Source organism: Lissotriton helveticus, chromosome 7, assembly GCF_964261635.1.
Source record: "Lissotriton helveticus chromosome 7, aLisHel1.1, whole genome shotgun sequence".
Lineage (NCBI taxonomy): Eukaryota > Metazoa > Chordata > Amphibia > Caudata > Salamandridae > Lissotriton > Lissotriton helveticus.
The window spans coordinates 110,381,772-110,402,600 of NC_136068.1; the positions used below are offsets into that span (position 1 = coordinate 110,381,772).

Consider the following 20,829-nt stretch of genomic DNA (forward strand, 5'->3'; position numbering starts at 1 on the left):
ATGTGTGCTCCTGATCGAATCTCAGGGGGTGGGGTGGTCATGATCAATAGTGGCTCCTTTCAAGAGAGGCGAGTGCATACAGTAGTGGGCAATGAACTGTATCCTCAGGCTAAGGGATGACCAGCGGTCCATGTAGACAATTAGGTTCAGAGGAAGAGGTCATCAAAGGAGGGGTATTCATGGAGGGACAGGAGGTGTTTGGTCAGGCGCGGGGTGCGATTCTCAGAGACAGAGTCATGCGGGAGGGGAGGGCTCATGACTTGTGCATGTGAGAGCGGGGGCAGTCAGGGTGCATGGGGGAAGCTTGCAGGGTCAGGGAAGGGGCGCTGGTGATCGACCGCAAACTGAGAGACCATGGTACCTAAAATGGCTGTCATGTAAGTGTGTGCATTGGTCTATGCTAGCGGGATAACACAGTCAGTGTTTGAGCGATATCTGTTCTGCTTACACCGAGGGGTACTGTGAACACAAATGAACGCCGCTTATGTACATACACATTGCTATTTTCAACAGTCGCCGCTTTTTACATAAGCAAGTTCAATTTCTATCTAGTCGATGCTATAGGCAGAATGCAATACATGTTAATTTACATTTGTTGGTTCTTCATACAAGCCTAGAGATTGGCATAATGTTTTAGTCGGTGTAGAATCAAGGAAGAATGTTCCGACATATTAAAAAATCAGGTTCACATTTTCTCTCCAGTGACATCAACATACAGGGAAAATTGCTCTGATACCTTCGGGTCTTGTCAGTACTATAAGAGACGTTTGAAAAACTAACCACATGAGTGACCGATGAAACATTTTGAAAGGCAATACAAAAATGGTTGAGGGAGGGATTCAATTCGATACAAGCAATTTAGTCAAGGGGTGAGTAGAAAGTTATGGAAAGGGGGAGGGTCTTTGTCGCAGTGTCTTTTAACAGAGTCCGTCTTCTCTTGTTGGCGCTGCTGAGCACCGGCGGTGGAGCTATAGGTCCAGCTCGGGTTCATCCTTACACGTTGCAGGGTGCGATCAGTCCTCTGCTGTTAGATCACAGTCCTGTTTCCTAACATATTTTCTTAGGGGTGCCTCAAGCTGGGCACCTGCGTGTCTTTTCTTTTTCCGTGGCAAAACCTCATTCTATAGTCAAAAGTTTATGCGAAAAGGGTGAGTTTGTTGGATAATCGAAGGAAGAGAGGGCGGAGCGGGGCCAGATCTTTGAACACACCAAGGGACCAAGGGAGCAAAGGACAACGAGCAGGCAGGCCCAACAGTGGGACTCAAAAGGGGACGGGGGACTTCAGGCACGAGTGGGTCAGCGAGTCGAGGGCTTCAAGGCAGCCCTTCATTCCTCCATCTGCTGAGTTTTGAAAGTTATGCCTCGTCCCGCGTCTCGTTGCTCTGCGGCTCCACCTTTGGTCGTCACACGTTCTCCATGATCTGTGGCCAGGCTGTGCGTCACGTCCAGCTCCTCTCCTCCGGTGATTGTATCTTTGAATGGGTAGAAAACAAGTTTTAGAAAGTCTGGCAGGAGAAGACATTTATACATCTCAATTCCGTCCCCAATCCTATGTAGGTGGGGAAAAGGTTCATCGGTCACAGTCAGAAGTCGTCACTTATGGAGTCTGTAGAAGGGCATGGCTTATTGAATTCATAGACCTGCTTAGCGTTCATTCGCGACATATGATGAAAGAAGTTGGAATTTTATACACAGTGTATTACATCAAATTCAAAATCGAGTCCTTATGTGGAGACCCGTCCTTCCCTTTAACCCAAGTATCGACAATCTTACATCTCCCTTCGGGGTCGGCTAACTCTTGCAAGCAGGGGCGTTATCGTCATGAAGAAGGGGGAAGGGGCAGATGTAAAACATGGCTTTCCTGGGGAATGACCGTTAATCAAGGTCATCAATTACGTTTCGTGGGTAGCTGACATGAGGCTAGGGTTGATCGGGGGCGCGTGGGTGCTTTGGACAGGGAGCTGGGGTCGATCGGGAGAAGTGGGGTACTCTGGACATCCGCACTTAGGTGCAGGGGGGTGGGGCAATCGGGGCATTGGGGATCGCATTTCTAACGAACTGAGAAACAGAAGACCATTGACGTTATAGTTCCCTTATAAAAGGCCAGATTAGGGGACATCCGTCATCTTACCTGTCCTTTCCTTCATTACCAACTCGGGTTCTATCGTTTTGCAGAAAGGAGAGGTAGTAATATGGCAAGTCACAATCGTTTTGGTTTTTGGTCAATTTTGCTGAACACCTTTGCGTTCGTGGAAACCCAATTATGTTTTGTGCCGGAGGGGCACAACGTCACCAGACACGAAAAGAGGAAACAGGGGCTTTTTGGAGAGAGAAAGAGAGAGAGAGAGAGAGAGAGAGAGAGGGAGAGAGGGAGAGAGGGAGAGAGGGAGAGAGAGAGAGAGAGAGAGAGAGAGAGACCGCACCCTAAATGGTCCATTCGGTACACGTATGACATGGAGAGAGAAAGAGAGAGAGAGGGGGACGTGTACAATAATGGGCCATTCAGTGCGCGCACAACACAGAACAACAGGGGTTAAGTAACACGGAAACACAGGCAGAGGGATGACGTAGATTCATGCATCACGCACACACAAACTCGGACGGGGGAGACAGTACATGTATTATATACAAAAATCCAAGACAAAACATAGAACAGTTATTGACCAAAAAATGATCTCCTCCTGTACGCTGCGCGTTCTCAGTATTTTAAGCTCTCTTTACTTTTTCTTCTCTTTTTATTGTCGGCTGCCTTTACTGGAGGTTGTGGTTGCGCACACTTACATCTCTGCCACTTGGTCATGAACTAACCTGGTCGGGCTAATGCTCACGGTGGTCTTTTCGAGTCATTTTAGCAAATGTGTTTCCAGGCTGAGACAACAGTTGGTGTCAATTTGAGAACAATGGGACAGCTTTTAGTTATATGTCTATGAGGATGCGAAAAGGAGGTAGTAGGTCTTCAAATATTGGCAATATCCCTAGTCCTCTCGGCGGAGGATACTTGTGTAACCCTTACCTCGAAATACCCTAAACTTTTCCCTACTTTAGTTAAAAGTAGGAATGTATTCATTATGGTATGTTATTTTTCGTTGCAATATTCGGGGTTTGTCGTGGTCAGGCACCATAATTAAACGCCTTTTTCCCGTCTCGTCGTTCGTTAGATCACCATTTTCCTTTTCGTATCTTTAATCGATGTTCCAAAGTGACCTGCAGAAAGAGGGAAAAAGAAGGGGGGCGGGGGCAGCATTTAAGAACACATCAGCGCGCATGAACCCGAAAAGGCTTTTACTTACTACATACCCGGTCCATCTCCACGGAACGCAGTTCTTGTCAACTCGGCATTTAAGCCCAGATGAACCTTTTAGAGTGTGAGAGATGATTATCGGAAGCCGGTGTGTGGTATTATGGACCATATGTAGGGAGGCCAGGTGGCACTCCTTCGGGGCGACTTAGGGGCATTTTAGCACCATTTTCCTGATACAGGTGGCATATAAAGTATAGACTGAATTCCAGGGTCTTTTAGTGGTTGCTTTAGGCTGTACAAAAATGTGCAAAGTACATACAACAAAAACCTGGACCGTTCATGTTTGCAGTATTTCTGCGTACTATACCCTTATCTAATCGAACTGAGTCATTTCACCTATATTCTAGTTATATCGAAAATAGTGATCATTCATTCAAGACTTATCAATTTACGCGGACAACTATAATTGCTTTCTCAAAAACAATCTTTAATAAGAATGTCGGTGCACAAATACGGGCCTACAACCCCGTGGGCCGGCCACGGAGCAGGCTGGAACTGTAAATGTGGGGATACTTTATTAGTAGAAAACTTAATGGAGTCGGTGGTCGTTAATTTCATAAAAAGTGCGCCAAGTGCAATAAAAATCATATTGAATCTTTAGTGTGAGCGAATATCATAAGCATCGAAATTTCGAACTTTCAATAATCATGATGCGCCAAACTCAACAACAATTCATTGTCCGAATGTTCAATCGGTACCCATCTCATGGCAATTCATTGTCCTTCATTGTCCGAACACACAATCAGTACCCATCTCATATCAATTCATTGTCCGAGCTGACAGTATACATCCTATATCAATCCATTGTCCGAACTCATAATCAGTACACATCCTATATCAATCTATATGTTTGAAAACTTCATACATATCCTATGACACCAAGGCTGAGCAATCGGGGTACAATAAGGAGTTGAGAGTTTCATTTGCATCGGCGCCATTTTGGGTGCAGTCAGGCAGGACCAGGCATAGTCTAAATCTCTATTAACTCGTGGTTGGCCCAGAGCTTCTTTTGGCAGTCCAAAGTTCCGTTAAAGGGCAAAAGAAGGGATCGGTGGTTTGAACCATCAGTCAAAAAGGGGAGGGGGTGCAACAATTTTCCTACCGGGTCATACTGTGCTTTCACCGGAACTGATCCGAACTGTAGTCTGCAGGATTCTAGTCATTCAAACTGAGGCTGGCGCCAGCATGGGAGCGCCGACGTCCCGCGGCTACAGTTTCGTCGTTCCACGGGCGATCATGGCAGTCATTCCCCATCGGGGGTGTCTGCGGGGGTCGGGGACTCCCGCGGCTCCTCTAGAATCTTCAAGGTTGTGGAGGACTATGACGGTGGAGTCAACAAGTGACCGGGCCATTCCTTCATGCTGGGCCCGCTCTTGCCAGGTCGATCGCCATTCTGAGAGTTCGGCAGCTACCGGCGATCGCGGGGTCAAATGAGCGGACGGGCTCCACCTTTCCGGGCGAGGCGTTGCAGCATCGCCATAGTGGAAGAACCCTTTTCCGGGCGCCTGGAGCGCTGAGGGTGCAGCTGGGAAGCCTCCACCTGGGGAGGCGGGAGAGGCTTGTTCGCACCGTCTCTCCCTCCCAGTGCACCCCACGGCGTCTCGCTTGACATTTGTTATGGCCGGACCAGGCGATGAGGAGGGGGGGGTCGGAGGCATGTGCAAGACATCCCCCCTCAGGGTTGTAGCAGCCATTATTGAAGAAAGAAGAAATGTCCCGTCCGTCTTTGGGCCGGGCCTCTGGTGGATGGTGGCCGGACGCTCCTTGCCCTGGCCCCATGAACGGGTTCCTTGGCTCATCCGGTGGGGCAGGCCTTGGCGTGTGGCGCCTCTCCTGGGCCTTTCGTGCAGTGGCCTCTCCACTCCCAGGCCCTCCATGGGTGCTGGTCCAGACTGGGAGAGAGAGGGGGGGGTCGAGGACACGGACATTCCCCCCCTGCAACTCTCCAGGGTTGTCGTAGCAATCCCCCTGGCCGGGTCCCGTTGGCCTCGGCCTCTCCTCCGGCTACACCCTACGTGATGATCTCCGGCCGACGGTTGGCAGCAGGACCCGCCCTATATGTGCTGCTTCCGGCTGGGCGTAGCCGTAAACCTGTTGCACTTTGGAAGTTTCCAGAAAGGGGCGGATGTCTGCTGACTTGTATCTTTCCTAGTTTGCCGTTATTTGGGCGTGGCAGGCGGTGGGACAGACACGTTTGGGGCAGTGAGGGGCGATGAAGCCTCGTTGCCTTGTGGCCGTTGCAATGTCACGCTTGGTTTCTCTTACTGTTTTCAGGTTTCTTATTACGGGCTTACTTCTAACGTTTCTTGTTTCTAGGACAATAATAGGTTTTATCATTAAGTATTGTTATCGTTTCCTCGTTCGTCATTTAATAAAAAGTTCATCAGTGGCCTACTGATTTTCGTTTTCCTATTCCTTTCTTTCCAGGTCGTTTCATGCTAAAGTTTCTGTTAACAGGATTCAGTGATCACTTCGTTATTATTGTATATGTCCTTTTCACTAGGGGTGCTATCTGGTCGGGCCAGATGACCTTCCTCTAGTGAATGGTCCGGGTGAGACTGGTGCATCAATCAGTGGGGAGTAGATAGGCATGACAGATTACAACGGGGGAGAAAGGTCCGCATTACGTACCCTTTCACTACTTGCAAAGATTTTCCTACGTTTATTTGCAAATAGGGAATACCTCCAAAAAGAACCAATTCCCAAACAGTCAATGTTTGGTCAAACAATCAATCAATGAGGAACGAAATAGGCACGACGTGTTAAAGGTTTGCGTTACCTACCCTTCACTATCTGCAAAGGGAGAGAGAATATTCCTATTCTTCCCCGTTTGCAGGCAGAGAAGATCCTTAAGAGAACCAACTTCGAACAATTCAATGCTCGATTCAATCAATCAATCAATGGGGAGAAAAATAGGTATGACGGATTACAATGGGGACAAAAGTCTGCATTACCTATCCTTCACTATCTGCAAAGACTAAACAGAGTATGGCGATTCTGTCCTTGTTTGCAAATAGAGAATCTCTCAGAAACAATCAATAAGTAATACTAGTATTTTCAAACAATCAATCAATCAATTTCGCAATTTGTCGTGTGTCACGACCTTACCCGGACCGGACCATGTGGACAATTCTTCGCCTTCCTTTTTCCAGCGCCCAATCGTTCTCTTTCTCCATGTTTTTACCGCAGCAGTCCTGTGGGATTCCAGTCAGGACAATAGGTCACTTGAGAGAGGTCCGTTCGGAATCGGTGAAGTTCATTCAATCGGCAGCCGGACGAGGGCCCTCTCAAGGCAGGTATACTCCAATCATTTAGATGTTCACCCCATCGTCTGGACCTCTCTTACCGGACCTTATGTCGCTGATGGACCCCGCGTTGGGACGCCAATTGTAGAAAAGTCAGCCCATATCGCACCCGATGCCCAGGCTGCTGGTGCAGGGCGACTCTTCGTTTCCATCTTGAATAATTACCAAATAAAGAGACGGGCACTGGAAGCAGGAAGACAAGGAAAAAGGTTTATTACTCATGAGGAGAGCCTGTCATTTGGGACACTCGCATAGTGTCTTCGGGAGGTGCTCTAACAAGTTTCTCTGAGGCTTCGTCTTTTATACACAGGTTTATGGCACACACACATCCTTCATTACAATCAAGACATTGTAAAGTACGAAGATATTCCAACACGTGGCTACAGTAGGGACCCTTATCCTCCATACAATAGGAAGGGGCTGTCATGCAGCTGAGTGTTTCTGCTGATTCCTTTGGAATGTGTGCTCCTGATCGAATCTCAGGGGGTGGGGTGGTCATGATCAATAGTGGCTCCTTTCAAGAGAGGCGAGTGCATACAGTAGTGGGCAATGAACTGTATCCTCAGGCTAAGGGATGACCAGCGGTCCATGTAGACAATTAGGTTCAGAGGAAGAGGTCATCAAAGGAGGGGTATTCATGGAGGGACAGGAGGTGTTTGGTCAGGCGCGGGGTGCGATTCTCAGAGACAGAGTCATGCGGGAGGGGAGGGCTCATGACTTGTGCATGTTAGAGCAGGGGCAGTCAGGGTGCATGGGGGAAGTTTGCAGGGTCAGGGAAGGGGCGCTGGTGATCGACCGCAAACTGAGAGACCATGGTACCTAAAATGGCTGTCATGTACGTGTGTGCATGGGTCTATGCTAGCGGGATAACACAGTCAGTGTTTGAGCGATATCTGTTCTGCTTACACCGAGGGGTACTGTGAACACAAATGAACGCCGCTTATGTACATACACATTGCTATTTTCAACACTTAAGGAGTTTGAAGAGTGCTCGTTTGTTGATTGGAAGCCAATGGAGCTTTTGTGGTGCAGGGTGATGTAAGTGCGGGTTGCGAAGTTAAGGGGGAGTCTGGCTCTGCGTTTTCCATGAGCGGAAGAATTCCGGCCAATTGAGCGTCGATTCTAGCACAGAGTGTGTTGCCGTAAACCAGGTTGTTGTTGATGAGGGCTTGGGTGACGATTCTGCATATGTTGGTTGTGAGCCATTTGGAGAGCTTCTTGAGCCTCCTGAGTGTTTGGAAGGAGAAAGCGGAGACTGCATGCACTTGGCCAGTCATGGAAAAATTGGTCCTGGTGTTGGGCATGTTGGTGTCAACAGCATGAAATTTGATTTTGATTCATGGGGACAGAGGCTGGTGAGTGGGTGTAAGGAAATGGATTCTGTTCATCAAGTCTGCCTGGATTGTTTTCTAAATTGACCACCTGTTTTTTTTTAATAATTGTACTGTGGGTGAGCCTCACAACAGAGGACAGAGCATTTTTACCACCAGTGTCCACCTTTTAAGATTAGGTTCCTCAGACACAGCCAAGGTAAGGGGTACTTAGCTGGTTACACATGAACGTGTATGCACATGTGTGTGCACATGTGTGAGGACTGCGAGTGGGAGACACCTTTTATACACAGCATGGTAGGTGCACACAGGTAACCTGCCACAGAAGGGTTTCTGCAGGATTGGATATTGACCTGGGGTAGGCCTCATGACGTTAGTGTACACTAATGGAAAATCAGTGTGGTTTACTGTCTTGTCTGCAGTGACACTTCATTATGCACCTATGGGGACTGCTGCCTTAGAGTGCAGCTTCACTTCCTTTTGGCCTACAGAGACCAGTGACATATCAAAGTAGGGTGTAACCTGTGCGGGAAAATCAATTCTGCAAGTTCCAAAAGGTATCTGTACAGCTTATGGGTCATCCAGGATTGTCATATTTCTTTAGCTCAGCTTCAATCAATCAATCAATCAAGACATTTGTAACGCGCACTACTCACCCGGAGGGTCTCAAGGCGCTTGGGGGGGGGGGGTCCGCTACTGCTCGAACAGCCAGGTCTTGAGCTTCTTCCTGAAGGATAGGTGGTCTTGGGTCAGGCGTAGGTCGGGAGGGAGGGAGTTCCAGGTCTTGGCAGCCAGGTGGGAGAAGGACCTTCCTCCTGTTGTCGCTCTTCGGATGCGGGGGACGGCGGCGAGGGCGTGACTGGTCGATCGGAGATGGCATTTGGGAGCGTAGAAGTTGAGGCGGCTGTTGAGGTAACTCGGGCCTTGGTTGTGTAGGGCTTTGTGTGCGTGGGTGAGGAGCCGGAAGGTAATTCTCTTGTTGACCGGGAGCCAGTGCAGGTCTTTCAGGTGTCTGGAGATGTGGCTGTGTCTGGGGATGTCGAGGATGAGTCTCGCTGAGGCGTTCTGGATCCGCTGGAGTCTCTTCTGGAGCTTGGCGGTGGTTCCGGCGTAGAGGGCGTTGCCGTAGTCCAGACGGCTGGTGACGAGGGCCTGGGTGACCGTCTTCCTGGTCTCGGTGGGGATCCACCGGAAGATGTTACGTAGCATGCGCAGGATGTTGAAACAAGACGAGGAGACGGCGTTGACTTGTCTGGTCATGGAGAGGGAGGAGTCCAGGATGAAGCCCAGGTTGCGTGCGTGGTCTGTCGGTTTGGGTGCGGTGCCCAGGGCGGGGGGCCACCAGGAGTCGTCCCAGGCGGAGGGCGAGGAGCCCAGGATGAGGACTTCCGTCTTGTCTGCGTTCAGTTTCAAGCGGCTGGCCGTCATCCACTCAGCTACGTCTTTCATCCCTTGGTGTAGGTTGGCTCTGGCGGTGGCGGGGTCATTGGTGAGGGAGAGGATCAGCTGTGTGTCGTCGGGGTAGGAGATGATGTTGAGGTTGTGTTGGCGTGCGATGGCCGCAAGGGGGCTCATGTAGACATTGAAGAGGGTGGGGCTGAGCGAGAAGCCTTGGGGAACGCCGCAGATGACTACTGTTGCTGCAGATCTGAACGGGGGTAGGCGAACTCTCTGTGTCCTTCCAACGAGGAAGCAGATGATCCAATCCAGTGCCTTCTCCTGGATTCCGACGTTGTTGAGGCGCTGCACTAGGGTGCGGTGGCAGACAGTGTCGAATGCCGCGGAGAGGTCTAGGAGGATGAGGGCCGCTGTTTCTCCGTTGTCCAGCAGGGCTCGGATGTCATCGGTGGCAGCGATGAGGGCGGTTTCGGTGCTGTGGTTGGCCCGGAAGCCAGACTGTGAGGGGTCGAGGGATCCGTTTGTCTCGAGGAAGGCGGCCAGCTGCTTGTTGACTGCCTTCTCGATGACTTTGGCTGGAAACGGGAGGAGCGAGATGGGGCGGTAGTTCTTGAGTTCGGTGGGGTCCGCTGTTGGTTTCTTTAGTAGAGCGCTGAGTTAGGCGTGCTTCCAGCTCTCCGGGAAGGTGGCGGTGTCGAAGGAGGTGTTGATGATGTCCTGCAGGTGGGGTGCGATGACGGCGTCGGCCTTGTTGAAGACGTGGTGAGGGCAGGGGTCGGTCGGAGATCCGGAGTGGATGGAGTTCATCGTGCGGATGGTGTCTTCGGTGCTGATTGGGGTCCAGTCGCTGAGGGTGGTGGTGGGGTGCGTTGGTGCGGTCTTGGGGGGTGTTGTTTGTGTGCTGAAGCTGTTGTGTATGTCAGCGATCTTGTTGTGGAAGTACGAGGCGAGGGAGTTGCAGAGGTCTTGCGATGGGGTGATGTCGTTGTTTCCGGCGTTGGGGTTGGAGAGCTCTTTCACGATGTTGAAGAGTTCCTTGCTGTTGTGTGCGTTGTTGTCCAGTCGGTCCTTGAAAGCAGTTTTCTTGGTGGCGTGGATCAGTTGATGGTGCTTTCGGGTGGCGAGCTTGAGGGTAGTCATGTTGTTCGGTGTTGGGTCTCTTCTCCAGGCTTTCTCGAGGGCTCGGCAGTTCTTCTTGGAGCATTTGAGTTCGTCGGTGAACCAGGGGGCCTTCTTGCTGCCGGGTCTGCTGGGCGGGGTCCTCAGGGGGGCGAGTTCGTCCGCGCAGTTGCTGATCCACTTCGTGAGGTTGTCGGCGGCCTGGCTGGCAGCTGAAGGGTCCGTGGGTGCGTCTTGGTGTGGCTCGGTAGCATCCTGGGATTCGGCCGGTGTTGAGTGCATTGAGGGTGGCGGCGTCGTACGTCCGGCGGGTGGGCTGGGGTCTGCGGGAGCCAGGGGTCCTGGCACTGGGCGCGGCCCAGGCGCGGACGGGCATAGACGGGCTTACCTTTGGCGCACCTTCGGCGCTCAATCGGTGCTCCCGCTGCGCGGTCGCTCTGGGGGCGTCATAAGAAGGGAGCCGGGAGGGAGGGTCCGCTGGGAGGCGGGGAGCGCGTGGGCCAATCGGCAGGCGGGGGCGGGGTCGCGGCAGGTAACGGCGGGAAAAACCTATGCGGGCTTGGTGGGCGGCCCTGCGGCGGCTGGGGCGCCGGGGATCCGAGGACGGGCGGCCCTGCGGCGGCTGGGGCTCCGGATCGGCATCTGGCAGGCAGCAGGTAATGAGGCAGGCAGAGCAGGCGGGGAGCGTGGGGCGACCAGGCCGTGGAGGGCGCAGTGGTCGCTCCTGAACCGTGGTCTGGGTCCCCTTAAGAAGGGAGCCGGGAGGGAGGGTCCGCTGGGAGGCGGGGAGCGCGTGGGCCAATCGGCAGGCGGGGTGGCGGGGTCGCGGCAGGTAACGGCGGGAAAAACCTATGCGGGCTTGGTGGGCGGCCCTGCGGCGGCTGGGGCGCCGGGGATCCGAGGACGGGCGGCCCTGCGGCGGCTGGGGCTCCGGATCGGCGTCTGGCAGGCAGCAGGTAATGAGGCAGGCAGAGCAGGCGGGGAGCGTGGGGCGACCAGGCCATGGAGGGCGCAGTGGTCGCTTATAATCATAAGCTTATTATCACCGCCCAGGCCTTTGACACCCGGCTGTGCCAAGTTAATGGCACTTCTCTCCAGCAGCAGCAAAAAAAGACCTCCCCACACAAAAGGAGTGCTAAACAGTGCTTCATTCAGCTCCTGAAGAGGAACGGGGGTGGGACAGAATGATCTACATCAATCAGTCAGCTGTCACACTGTACCACGGATGGGCCTGCCCAGCCCACTAAACAAAGGAGGGAGATCAGACCTCTGGAGCCAACACAGGTGCGGGGGCTCCCTTTGAAGATTTGGTGGGAAAGACCTTGGCAGTGATGTCAATGAGGGACTTAGCTGAGGCTCCCATAGTGAATATGACTAGGACTCCTGGGTGTCGCCATTTTGAAATGTCCCAGCAGGCTGTGCAGGAGGCTTTGGATGGGCGGAATAGGCCGGAGGTGCCTTATTTTTGGAGCCTTCCTCCCCACTTAAAATGTCTTGCATAAGAGGGAGAGCTGTGTCTTGATTGTGACTTTCTGGTGGACACTAGTGCCCAATTTACACAGGTAATTTTAGATCTGATGTCTAACTTTAGACCTGAAGTCTTAAGTTTAGACCTAAAGTCTAATTTTAGACCTGAAGTCTAACTTTGGACCTGAAGTCTAACTTTACATCTAAAGTCGAAGATTAGACTTAAAGTCTACCTTTAGACCTGAAGTGCAGCGGGCAGGAATTGGAGGGAGCAAGCATCACATATGAGGAAGAGATCAAGAAAACACATTCATTTTCATGGCGTGCTGAAAAAAAGTAGGTCTCTGAATTTCAGCCTCGAATACAATTCATACAGCCAAAAGTACAGTAAAGATGCTATGCTTCCGAGGAGGAGCAAACACAAGAAGATGAAGGACATTAAATAATAAGCAAGCCAACAAAAAAGCCAATTAGTGCTAAGCAATGGACCGAGCCAGAAACCACTCAAAGTATTGTTATTGTACACAATAGACCTTCAACAATTGACAACTAAAAGCTATGAGTGGTCCATAGATAAGGGATGAATGTCTAGGGCAGTATCACTGTAAGTCCGGCTTTAGGTTTAGTTTCAAGGGTACAAGGCATTGCGAGTTCTAAAAGTATTGTTTTATTTCTCCTTAGTTTGGTTATCATTTAGTGTTGGTTTTAATAATTCTTTATTTCAAATAAAGTGGTGTGGATTTTTTCAAATTGATTCTCTACTGTGTTGAATTTCTTTACTTATGTAGTTGTGCCTACACATCACCTTCATGGAAGAGTGTGGCATTTGTTCCCTCTTTGTACCAGACTCACTCATACTGATTCATTAGGATGTGTTGCCTAGTGACTAATAAGCTTACCAAAAAAAACCTCCTCTTGCTGGGCATTGACCAGGGCAAAGAAACACCAATAAAGACACCAGACGCTGCACCTAAGGAGGTAATTGAGGCACTGCTGTAGAAAGGAGTGTCAGGACCCCTGGAGACACCCCTAAAAAGATTAAGGGCCATATGTATCAGGCCAAATGGGTTCGCAAACGCCAAAATTCGCAGAATTTTGGCGTTTGCGAACCCATTTTCGCAAAATGGTATGTATCAAACAATTTGGGTGCAAAATAAGGAATCGCAAAATTTGCCATTCCTTATTTTGCGATTGCAATCAAGGAATCACAAATTTTGCGATTCCTTAAATGCAATGTATCAAGGATTTTTTTTTCCAAAATGCCCTTAAGGAATCGCAAATTACCACCAACTTCTAGTTGGTGGTAAGTTGCGAATTCTTTTAAAAAAGCATTTTTTTGAAAATCCAATGGTGCCATGTGACGCTCACACATGCCCTTAGGGCATGTATGTGTGCCATATGCACACACATGTCATTTTCAGGGGTGCAGCAGGGTGTTCTTGAGACACCCCTGCACCCTTGAAATTATTCTCAATTTGCGATTAGCAAATTGCGAATCGCAAATTGAGAATAATTTCCCATTCATTCCCATGAGCCTCCTGGCCCATAGAAATGAATGGGAAATTATTCCTTAATTGCGATTAGCAATTTGCTAATCGCAATTAAGGAATTTTAAGGAATCGCTAAAAAATAGCGAATTTCTTCATACATACCATTTTGCGATTTCTAAATAGCGATTCCTTAAAAATCGCTATAAAGGAATCGCAAAAGGGTATGTTGATACATATGGCCCCTTGAGACAGATCCAGAGTGGAGCTGAGATACCCCACGTGAATGGATACCTCCACAGACAGAGAGAAACCGAGGCACAGGGGAGCGGGGTTACTCTAGAAATGAGTGGCAGGCCTCCTTAAATGCAGGTGAGGGCATTTCTGGACCATTGACACATGCCTTTTTTCTTTGTTGCAGGTGGAAGTTCCTGGCCCCGCCTCCTCTGTTGTGCTGTCTTCTCTCTCTTCGCTCACCGACTACCTCGTGTCTGTGGTCTCGGTTTACAGCGGTGTTCACAATTCGCTTCAAGTGACTGGGAACTTCACCACATGTAAGTGGCGTGGCAAATGCGGGGTCAATGGAACTACATGTTGTCAAATAAGGGTGGTGAGGGTGGTAAATTTAGTATGCTGACAATAAAATCTTCTGCCCCGGTGCATTTAGATGGCAGATATGGTAACACAATTGTCTTCTGGAAAAATAGCATCAAATGATAATTTTATGTCATGAGGCTTCTCTGTGCTAGGGGCACATGAATATTTTTCTACGACCTATTGATCTGTATGAAATTGCAGCCCTACCCCACCTCACAGAGGCTAGGGTCTCCTCCTACCCATCTATCCCCTCCTCTTATGAGAAAACCACATCCTTTAGAATACACTATTGAAAACGATGCTCCTACTTAAAGACACATACTAAATGTACTGAACATGAGTTTCTGCACATTAAACACATTTTTTATTTCTTTTATTTATAGAAAAATTATATTTATCATTAAAAGTCAGATACGGCAATCAGAGCAAGACTTAAGTGTGGGTCGGGCTAATGTCTAGCTCTTGCTTGGCCCTTCTCCTTTAGGGATTGGAGACCTCAAAAAAGGCAGAGCAGGTACTATCCTTTTCCGTCCCTAATGTAGTTTCAAAAGACAAAAAAAATTAGACATGGGATAGCTGAGTGCACATCTAACAAGCATTGGTAAAGTTGTCATTTCTTTTTGTTGCAAACAAATGCCAGAAAAATGAAAGGGAGAAGAAAAGAACAAAACTTGCTGCTTCATAAACATGACAGCCGATTGTCTACAATAAAGATTTAAATAACATTTAAAAATTGGCCATCATATCTAATTTCCACAGAACAGTAAGGGTGCCTCATAGCAGAAATGTGTGCTCAGAAGAGGTATAGAAACCTTTTTAATTAACATCAAAGGAAAATATGATTGCTCTTTGCTTAATGTAACCTAGGCACGTAGTTAAAAAACACACAAGGAAGAATAAAAAAATAAAAGAATCGATAAAAAAGAAACAAAAATGCCAAAGTCAAATGTAGGCCCACAAGATACATCCACAGAAGTAAAGTTTAACCCACTGGTGCTCAAGTTTACCCATCAAGAATTCAAGTACCTCTGCACTGAAGTGCACATCCTTTTAAGACTATTAGGGCCTGAATCCGATGCAGTTTAGAAATCTTCCCGACAGAATGGGTTTGGGAATGGTTTCCGACTGACTTGGATCGGGAAAGTCCAAACAACCGAGTACGATGCATTCGGATGCTTCTAGATACTATTCGGTTGGACTCCCATTGACTTCAATGGGAGCCTATGTACCCACTGAATGCATAGGCTCCCATTGAAGAAAGCTGTGGCTGGGGAAAATATGGCACCCCGTGGTGGGCACCCCCTGGTGCCTGCCACACTGTGCATGGCTGGTAAGGGGGAACCCATGGGTACCCCCATGGGCCACTATGGGCCCCCAAATGCTGATTCCAACGGGCAATTCGTGTCGGACGGTACGATTCGGAAAGGCTGTCCGAATTCAGCATGGTACACGGTCACTCGGAAACTCGGCCTGTGGAGACATACGATTCTGCTCCGTACGGCTCGGTCATTCCGAATGCCGTCTGATTCTGATTGGGATATTCCTAACACCTAAATTACGGGAAACATCCTTTACCACGCAACTTTTACCACGCAGTGCTTTTACAACGCAGGTTTTACAACGAAAACCATTACAATGCATTGCACTTGGGGGCGCTCTAGGATAGGGAATCATTTTAATTTACTATCCAACACCTTCCCTACTATCCACGGGGACTGGAGTTGGAATAGTAAATTAAACTATTCACTACCCAGCACCCCCCAAAGCAATGCGTTGTAAAGGCTTGCGTTGTAAAACTTGCGTTGTAACAGCATGCGTGGTAAAAGCATGCGTTGTAACAACGTACATCCAAATTGCATCGTACTCGATCGGTTGGAAACCTTTCCGAGTCGGTCAGAAAAACACATTCCCGATCCGATTTGGGCAGAGCAAATGCTGTTAGGAGGCCTTTCTAACTGCATCGGAATCGGACCCTTAGTCTGAAAAAGTGTTGTCACTCACAGTGCAAGAGAGCAATGGTTGAGGTGGGCTGAGCCATTGCTACATACTCTTTTCGAGGTGGAAGCAAAAGGTGATTTACAGTTGGAAGGACCTATGGGTGAGCAGGGCTAACCTAAAGTTCCTCTATGTATGCATAGAGGTATATAAATTATGTTTGATTTTTTAAGTACATTAAAGTGGCTAAACAAATAAAACTCTCTCTAGGACAGACCTATAAAGGTGCTTTCCTACAGTGTTTTTAAGCAGTCAAGCTGAGATGTAATTATGTTGTGTCACAGAACATTTGTAATCAAAGACTAAACGCTGGAGGATGTCAGAATCCTCTGGGCCTCATTTACGAGGTCCCTAGCAGCACTTTTGTGTCGCCGGAGCAGCACTTTTATTGGTGCTTTGATAGTTCAATGAGCCGCAGCATATTTAGAAGGCCACGCAAAACCACTTTGCGTGGCTTTTCATGTGCCCCTTTCATGCAGAACACTGTGTGAAATGGGCGTTCCATGGAAAGGGGCATTCCATGGGTGTTTCTGTGGGTGTTCCCATGCAACACCCATGGAATCTGAAGCATTCCCAGATTTACAAGGAATTGTAAGCCTGGTAATGTGTCAGATTCTAACATCACCTCAGGGGTAGCGTTAGGGAGGCTCAACTAGGTGAAATATTCTTCACCACACATAGAAAGAGGAAAGCACCTTTTATGATTATTTTGGTGCAGACACCCTTGCACCATGGCTCAAGGGTGCCTGCGTTGGCACATGGCAGCCCAGTGTGCACCAGGACAGGGGGAAAGGATAGGAATGCGCTGTATCTCATAGATATGGCGCATTCCTACCCTTTTCTTTTGATGCAGGGCAGCGCTGCATTATTCCTTGCGGCACTGCCCTGCACCAAAAACTCGTAAACAAGGCCCTCTGTGTTTTGGGAAGCTGCAAAATTGCTGTCATTAAGGTGCTCACACTTTCGTTCTTTACTCTTTTTTAAGTTAGAGTAAGGTAGTGATTATTACCATAAACCACCATTGGCAATGTCAACAAGTCGCTCTTACCACAAGCAAGACAGATTGGCATTGCCAGAGCTTATTTAAAGAAATCTTCAATATCTTTGAAGATCTTTGTTGTAGTTTTCAGTCTCTGTCAAGATCGACGTTGTTGTATTTGCCACATTTCTGCTGTAGTTTGTCAAGTGGCCACTAGACGGCAATGAAAGACAGAAAACATGTGTAAACGTGGCTCTTTTTACAATTTTGCTTTCATAGCAGGATTACTGAGGAATCCACTGACAGGGAAACCAAAAGTTCCTGTGGGCGGGTCAAACACAGAAAGGGAGGGAAGCAACAAATAGGAACAAGGCAATTTAGACACGAAAGCTTCCATTGTTGAGTAAACACTGGCTTTGTGTAGTATGGAATAAAATGGTGTCTCCCCGACCCGACAGACTAGTGGAGCTGTCTGTAGAGACCGCAAACACAGCTTCCTACCTTCCCTTACACATAACTTTTCTTAAGAAAGACATTTTGATATTCCATACATATATTGTTTCAGATTAAAATGACATATATATTTATTTAGCATCCTGTAATAAATAAGGCTTGAAATAATTGAGCAGGAGATGTTAATGTTTGGTGGTAAAAATGAGAGAGAAGGAGTTATTGATCCAGAGACGGGTTTGCACAATATGTAACCTGGAAACCTCGGTTCAGATTCCAGCTACTCATCTTGACCAAAATACATTAATCTATGCAAATCACTTTAATTTACTGTGCCAAGCTTTGACTGAGTGTCAAAACCGCAACAACCTTGTAGGAATTCACTTTAAGATGCACACTGTCTAAAAAAACTCACTTGCGAATGGTTTAGTGGCAATTCTGTTGCTCAATACACAATTAAAATATTGAACAAAGATACAGTGCACATGACAAAATGACATCTCTTGGTTCACTCATCGCAGTGTTCATTTACATGCCAACTCTTTTCATGACTCGGCTCGTGTTTTGGATCTTGTTGTTGTTCAATAACTTAATTAAATTTTTAGAATAGGAATAAATAATTAGATACAATAGAAGGTGATACAATCAAAGGGAGACAAGTGATCCAGTAATAGAACAGAATTTCAAGGAATAAATTAATAATATGGAAAATATTATAATGAATATGTCAATGAGTTAAAAATGAATCAAAAAGATCAACAAGAAGTATCACTAATTAGAAAGCAGAGAAAGAGAGAAAAAGTGAAACAAGAGAAAGAAAACAAGAGAGAAAACAGTAAGAAAAGAAGAAGAAGATAGAAAAGAGAAGAAAGAGGAAAGAAGGAGAAAGGGACACGAGAAAAAGGGAAAAGGAAGAAGGAAAAGAAGAATCTACTGCTGAGCTAGAAGGACAAACAAGGACAAAACAGAAGTTAGGGAGACGACACAAAGGGATATTGTTCAACCAACCCTTTTGAAGCTAAGTCCATATATGCGTCCAGAGCTTTCCAGACATTGTTAGAGATGGATGGGGTAAGATGAGCCATATCTACGGAGGTATGAGCACTACGTAAAAAAGAGACCCAAGCCCACCACGTGTGATATGATACAAAGGAAAAAGACTTCCATTCCATAAGAATCACCTTCACAGCAATTGTTAATAAAAGATCCAATAGTTGTAAATCCAATGTATCTAACACCAATGGTTCACGCGAAGCTAATGGACCCAACATTATCATGGGAAAGGAAAGCTGGAAATGGATTTGAAAAATTAACATAAGATGCTTATGTATGAGATCCCAAAAGGGTTGCAAAAGTGAACACGTAAAAAACATATGTGAGTAATCACCAGCAGTCAGACCACAACTCCAACAAAGATCATCATCCTTCAAATTCAGAGCATGAAGACGCACAGGAGTCCAATGAAGAAGATTGATAGAGAAGAATTTAGATTGAATTAAAGAAGGGGCAATTTTATTATGAAGAGAAAACTTCCCAATCAACTCCCAAGTTTCTGGAGATATATGTTCGGTGAGCTGTGTATCAAAATGACGTAACCATTTTTGTTGGGTAATAGTAAATGTGGCAGGAGGAGTGGAAGCCAAAAATTTGTAAATTCGTGAAGCAACATGACCAGATTTAACCCACATAGAAAGCAACGAAATAGTGGGAGACACGGGCTCCAGGCGTAATTTGGCAAGAGCAACCTTAATCTTTAGAAAAGTATAACAATCTAAATTGGAGAGCGCAAATTGCCTAGCTAAGGAGGAAAAGGGTAACGGATTATTATCAGAGTCATATAAGTGATGGACCAACGTAATTCCTTTGGATGCCCAGTAAGTGATCAACTCAGGAGCAATAATAATCTTAATTCTGGGATTATGCCACAGAGAAGACCTCCTTGATTTAAAGATCGGGGTAGCCACTTTCCTATCGATAGACCTGACTGCAGAGATGGTGTCCAAAATGATCGTACGAGAAAACGGAATAGATAAAGTTGACGTGGATAAAAAAGAGGAGGTTGGCAAAGAAGACGAGGGATATTGCTCAATTAACATCCAGGAAGGAGTATGCCCAGGTACCGAGGAAAACCATAAAGCACCTTGAGAGGCTAAAAAAGCAACCTGATATTTCTCCCAATCAGGGAAATTACAACCACCCATATCATATGATTTCCTCAAAAATGTATAAGCAATTCTAGCCCTCTTGTCATTCCAAAGAAATTTAGAGGTAAGGGAGTCAATCTCTCGAAAAAAGGAAGAAGACAATTTCATAGGAAGCATAGAAGACACGAAGTTAATGATAGGAGTAATCATCATTTTTAAGGTTTGGAGACGACCCCACCAGGAAATATGTTTAGGGGACCAGGTTTCTAAGAGATTACGAACTTTAAGTAGGGTTTGAGTCTCATTGTAAGCCACCGTATCATAGAGAGTACCACAAAACCAAATCCCTAGATATTTAAGGTGTTTAGCTTGCCATTTAAAACCAGCAGAACCCATGTGTGCTGGGAAACAGTAAGCATTCAGGGGAAACATTTCAGTTTTATCTCTGTTCAGAGAGTAGCCAGAAACCCTAGAGAAACAAGAGATAATATCTGTGAGTGCGGGAATGGGCGATACAATATCATCCGAAAAAACGAGCACATCGTCTGCGTAAGGCGCTGTCTTTATGCAGTGCGAGCCAAAAGTAAAACCTTTAATATCAGGGTAAAGATCAATTAGCCTAAGGAGCGGATCAATAGATAACAAAAACAAAAGCGGGGACAAGGGACAACCCTGTCGAGTACCTTGGGAAAGATAAAAAAAACTCAGAAGTAGCCCCAATAACTCTGATATTCGCTCTAGGTTGAGCATATAAGGACATAATCATATTGATAAAAGAGTCACCAAGATTATGTGTGCGAAGAACAGCATGTAGAAAAGGCCAGGAGACCTTGTCAAAAGCCTTCTCGGCGTCAAGGGCCAAGGCCGCAGCTGGAAGAGTAGACCGTTTGGCTGTACCCAAAATATGACAAAAGGTACGGACGTTATCTCTAGCAAGCCTACCTTTAACAAAACCAGTCTGAGAAGGATGGATCAACGTGTTTTGGATCTTAAAGGCAAGTCGGCCTTGCAGCTTGCCTGGCTCGGCTCGCCCTCTGAGTTTGCTGTCTTTCTAACCTCAATTAGAAATGCACTATGTAGGCGCAGCCGGTGGTAAGAGCTTCGGGGCGGGGCGGGGCATGGGCGAGGCAGGGGAGGAAGTTGACATATGACGGGATAGGGAAAATAAAGAAATAAAACCACTTGCGCTCACCACATCACAAGTTAAGTGGTTTTATTTATTATATTTCCCCTATCCTGTCGTATGTCGACTTCCC

The 20,829-nt window shown here is 47.4% G+C and overlaps 1 protein-coding gene across 1 annotated transcript in view; it reads left to right on the forward strand.

The window, feature by feature from the left end:
- The window catches only part of COL20A1 (collagen type XX alpha 1 chain), a 511,940-nt gene that overhangs the window by 263,560 nt on the left and 227,551 nt on the right, over positions 1-20,829 (forward strand). The window contains exon 16 of the mRNA XM_078651638.1: positions 13,830-13,962. Within this exon, the coding sequence (XP_078507764.1) occupies positions 13,830-13,962 (133 nt within the window). The remainder of the gene's footprint in view (positions 1-13,829; positions 13,963-20,829) is intronic.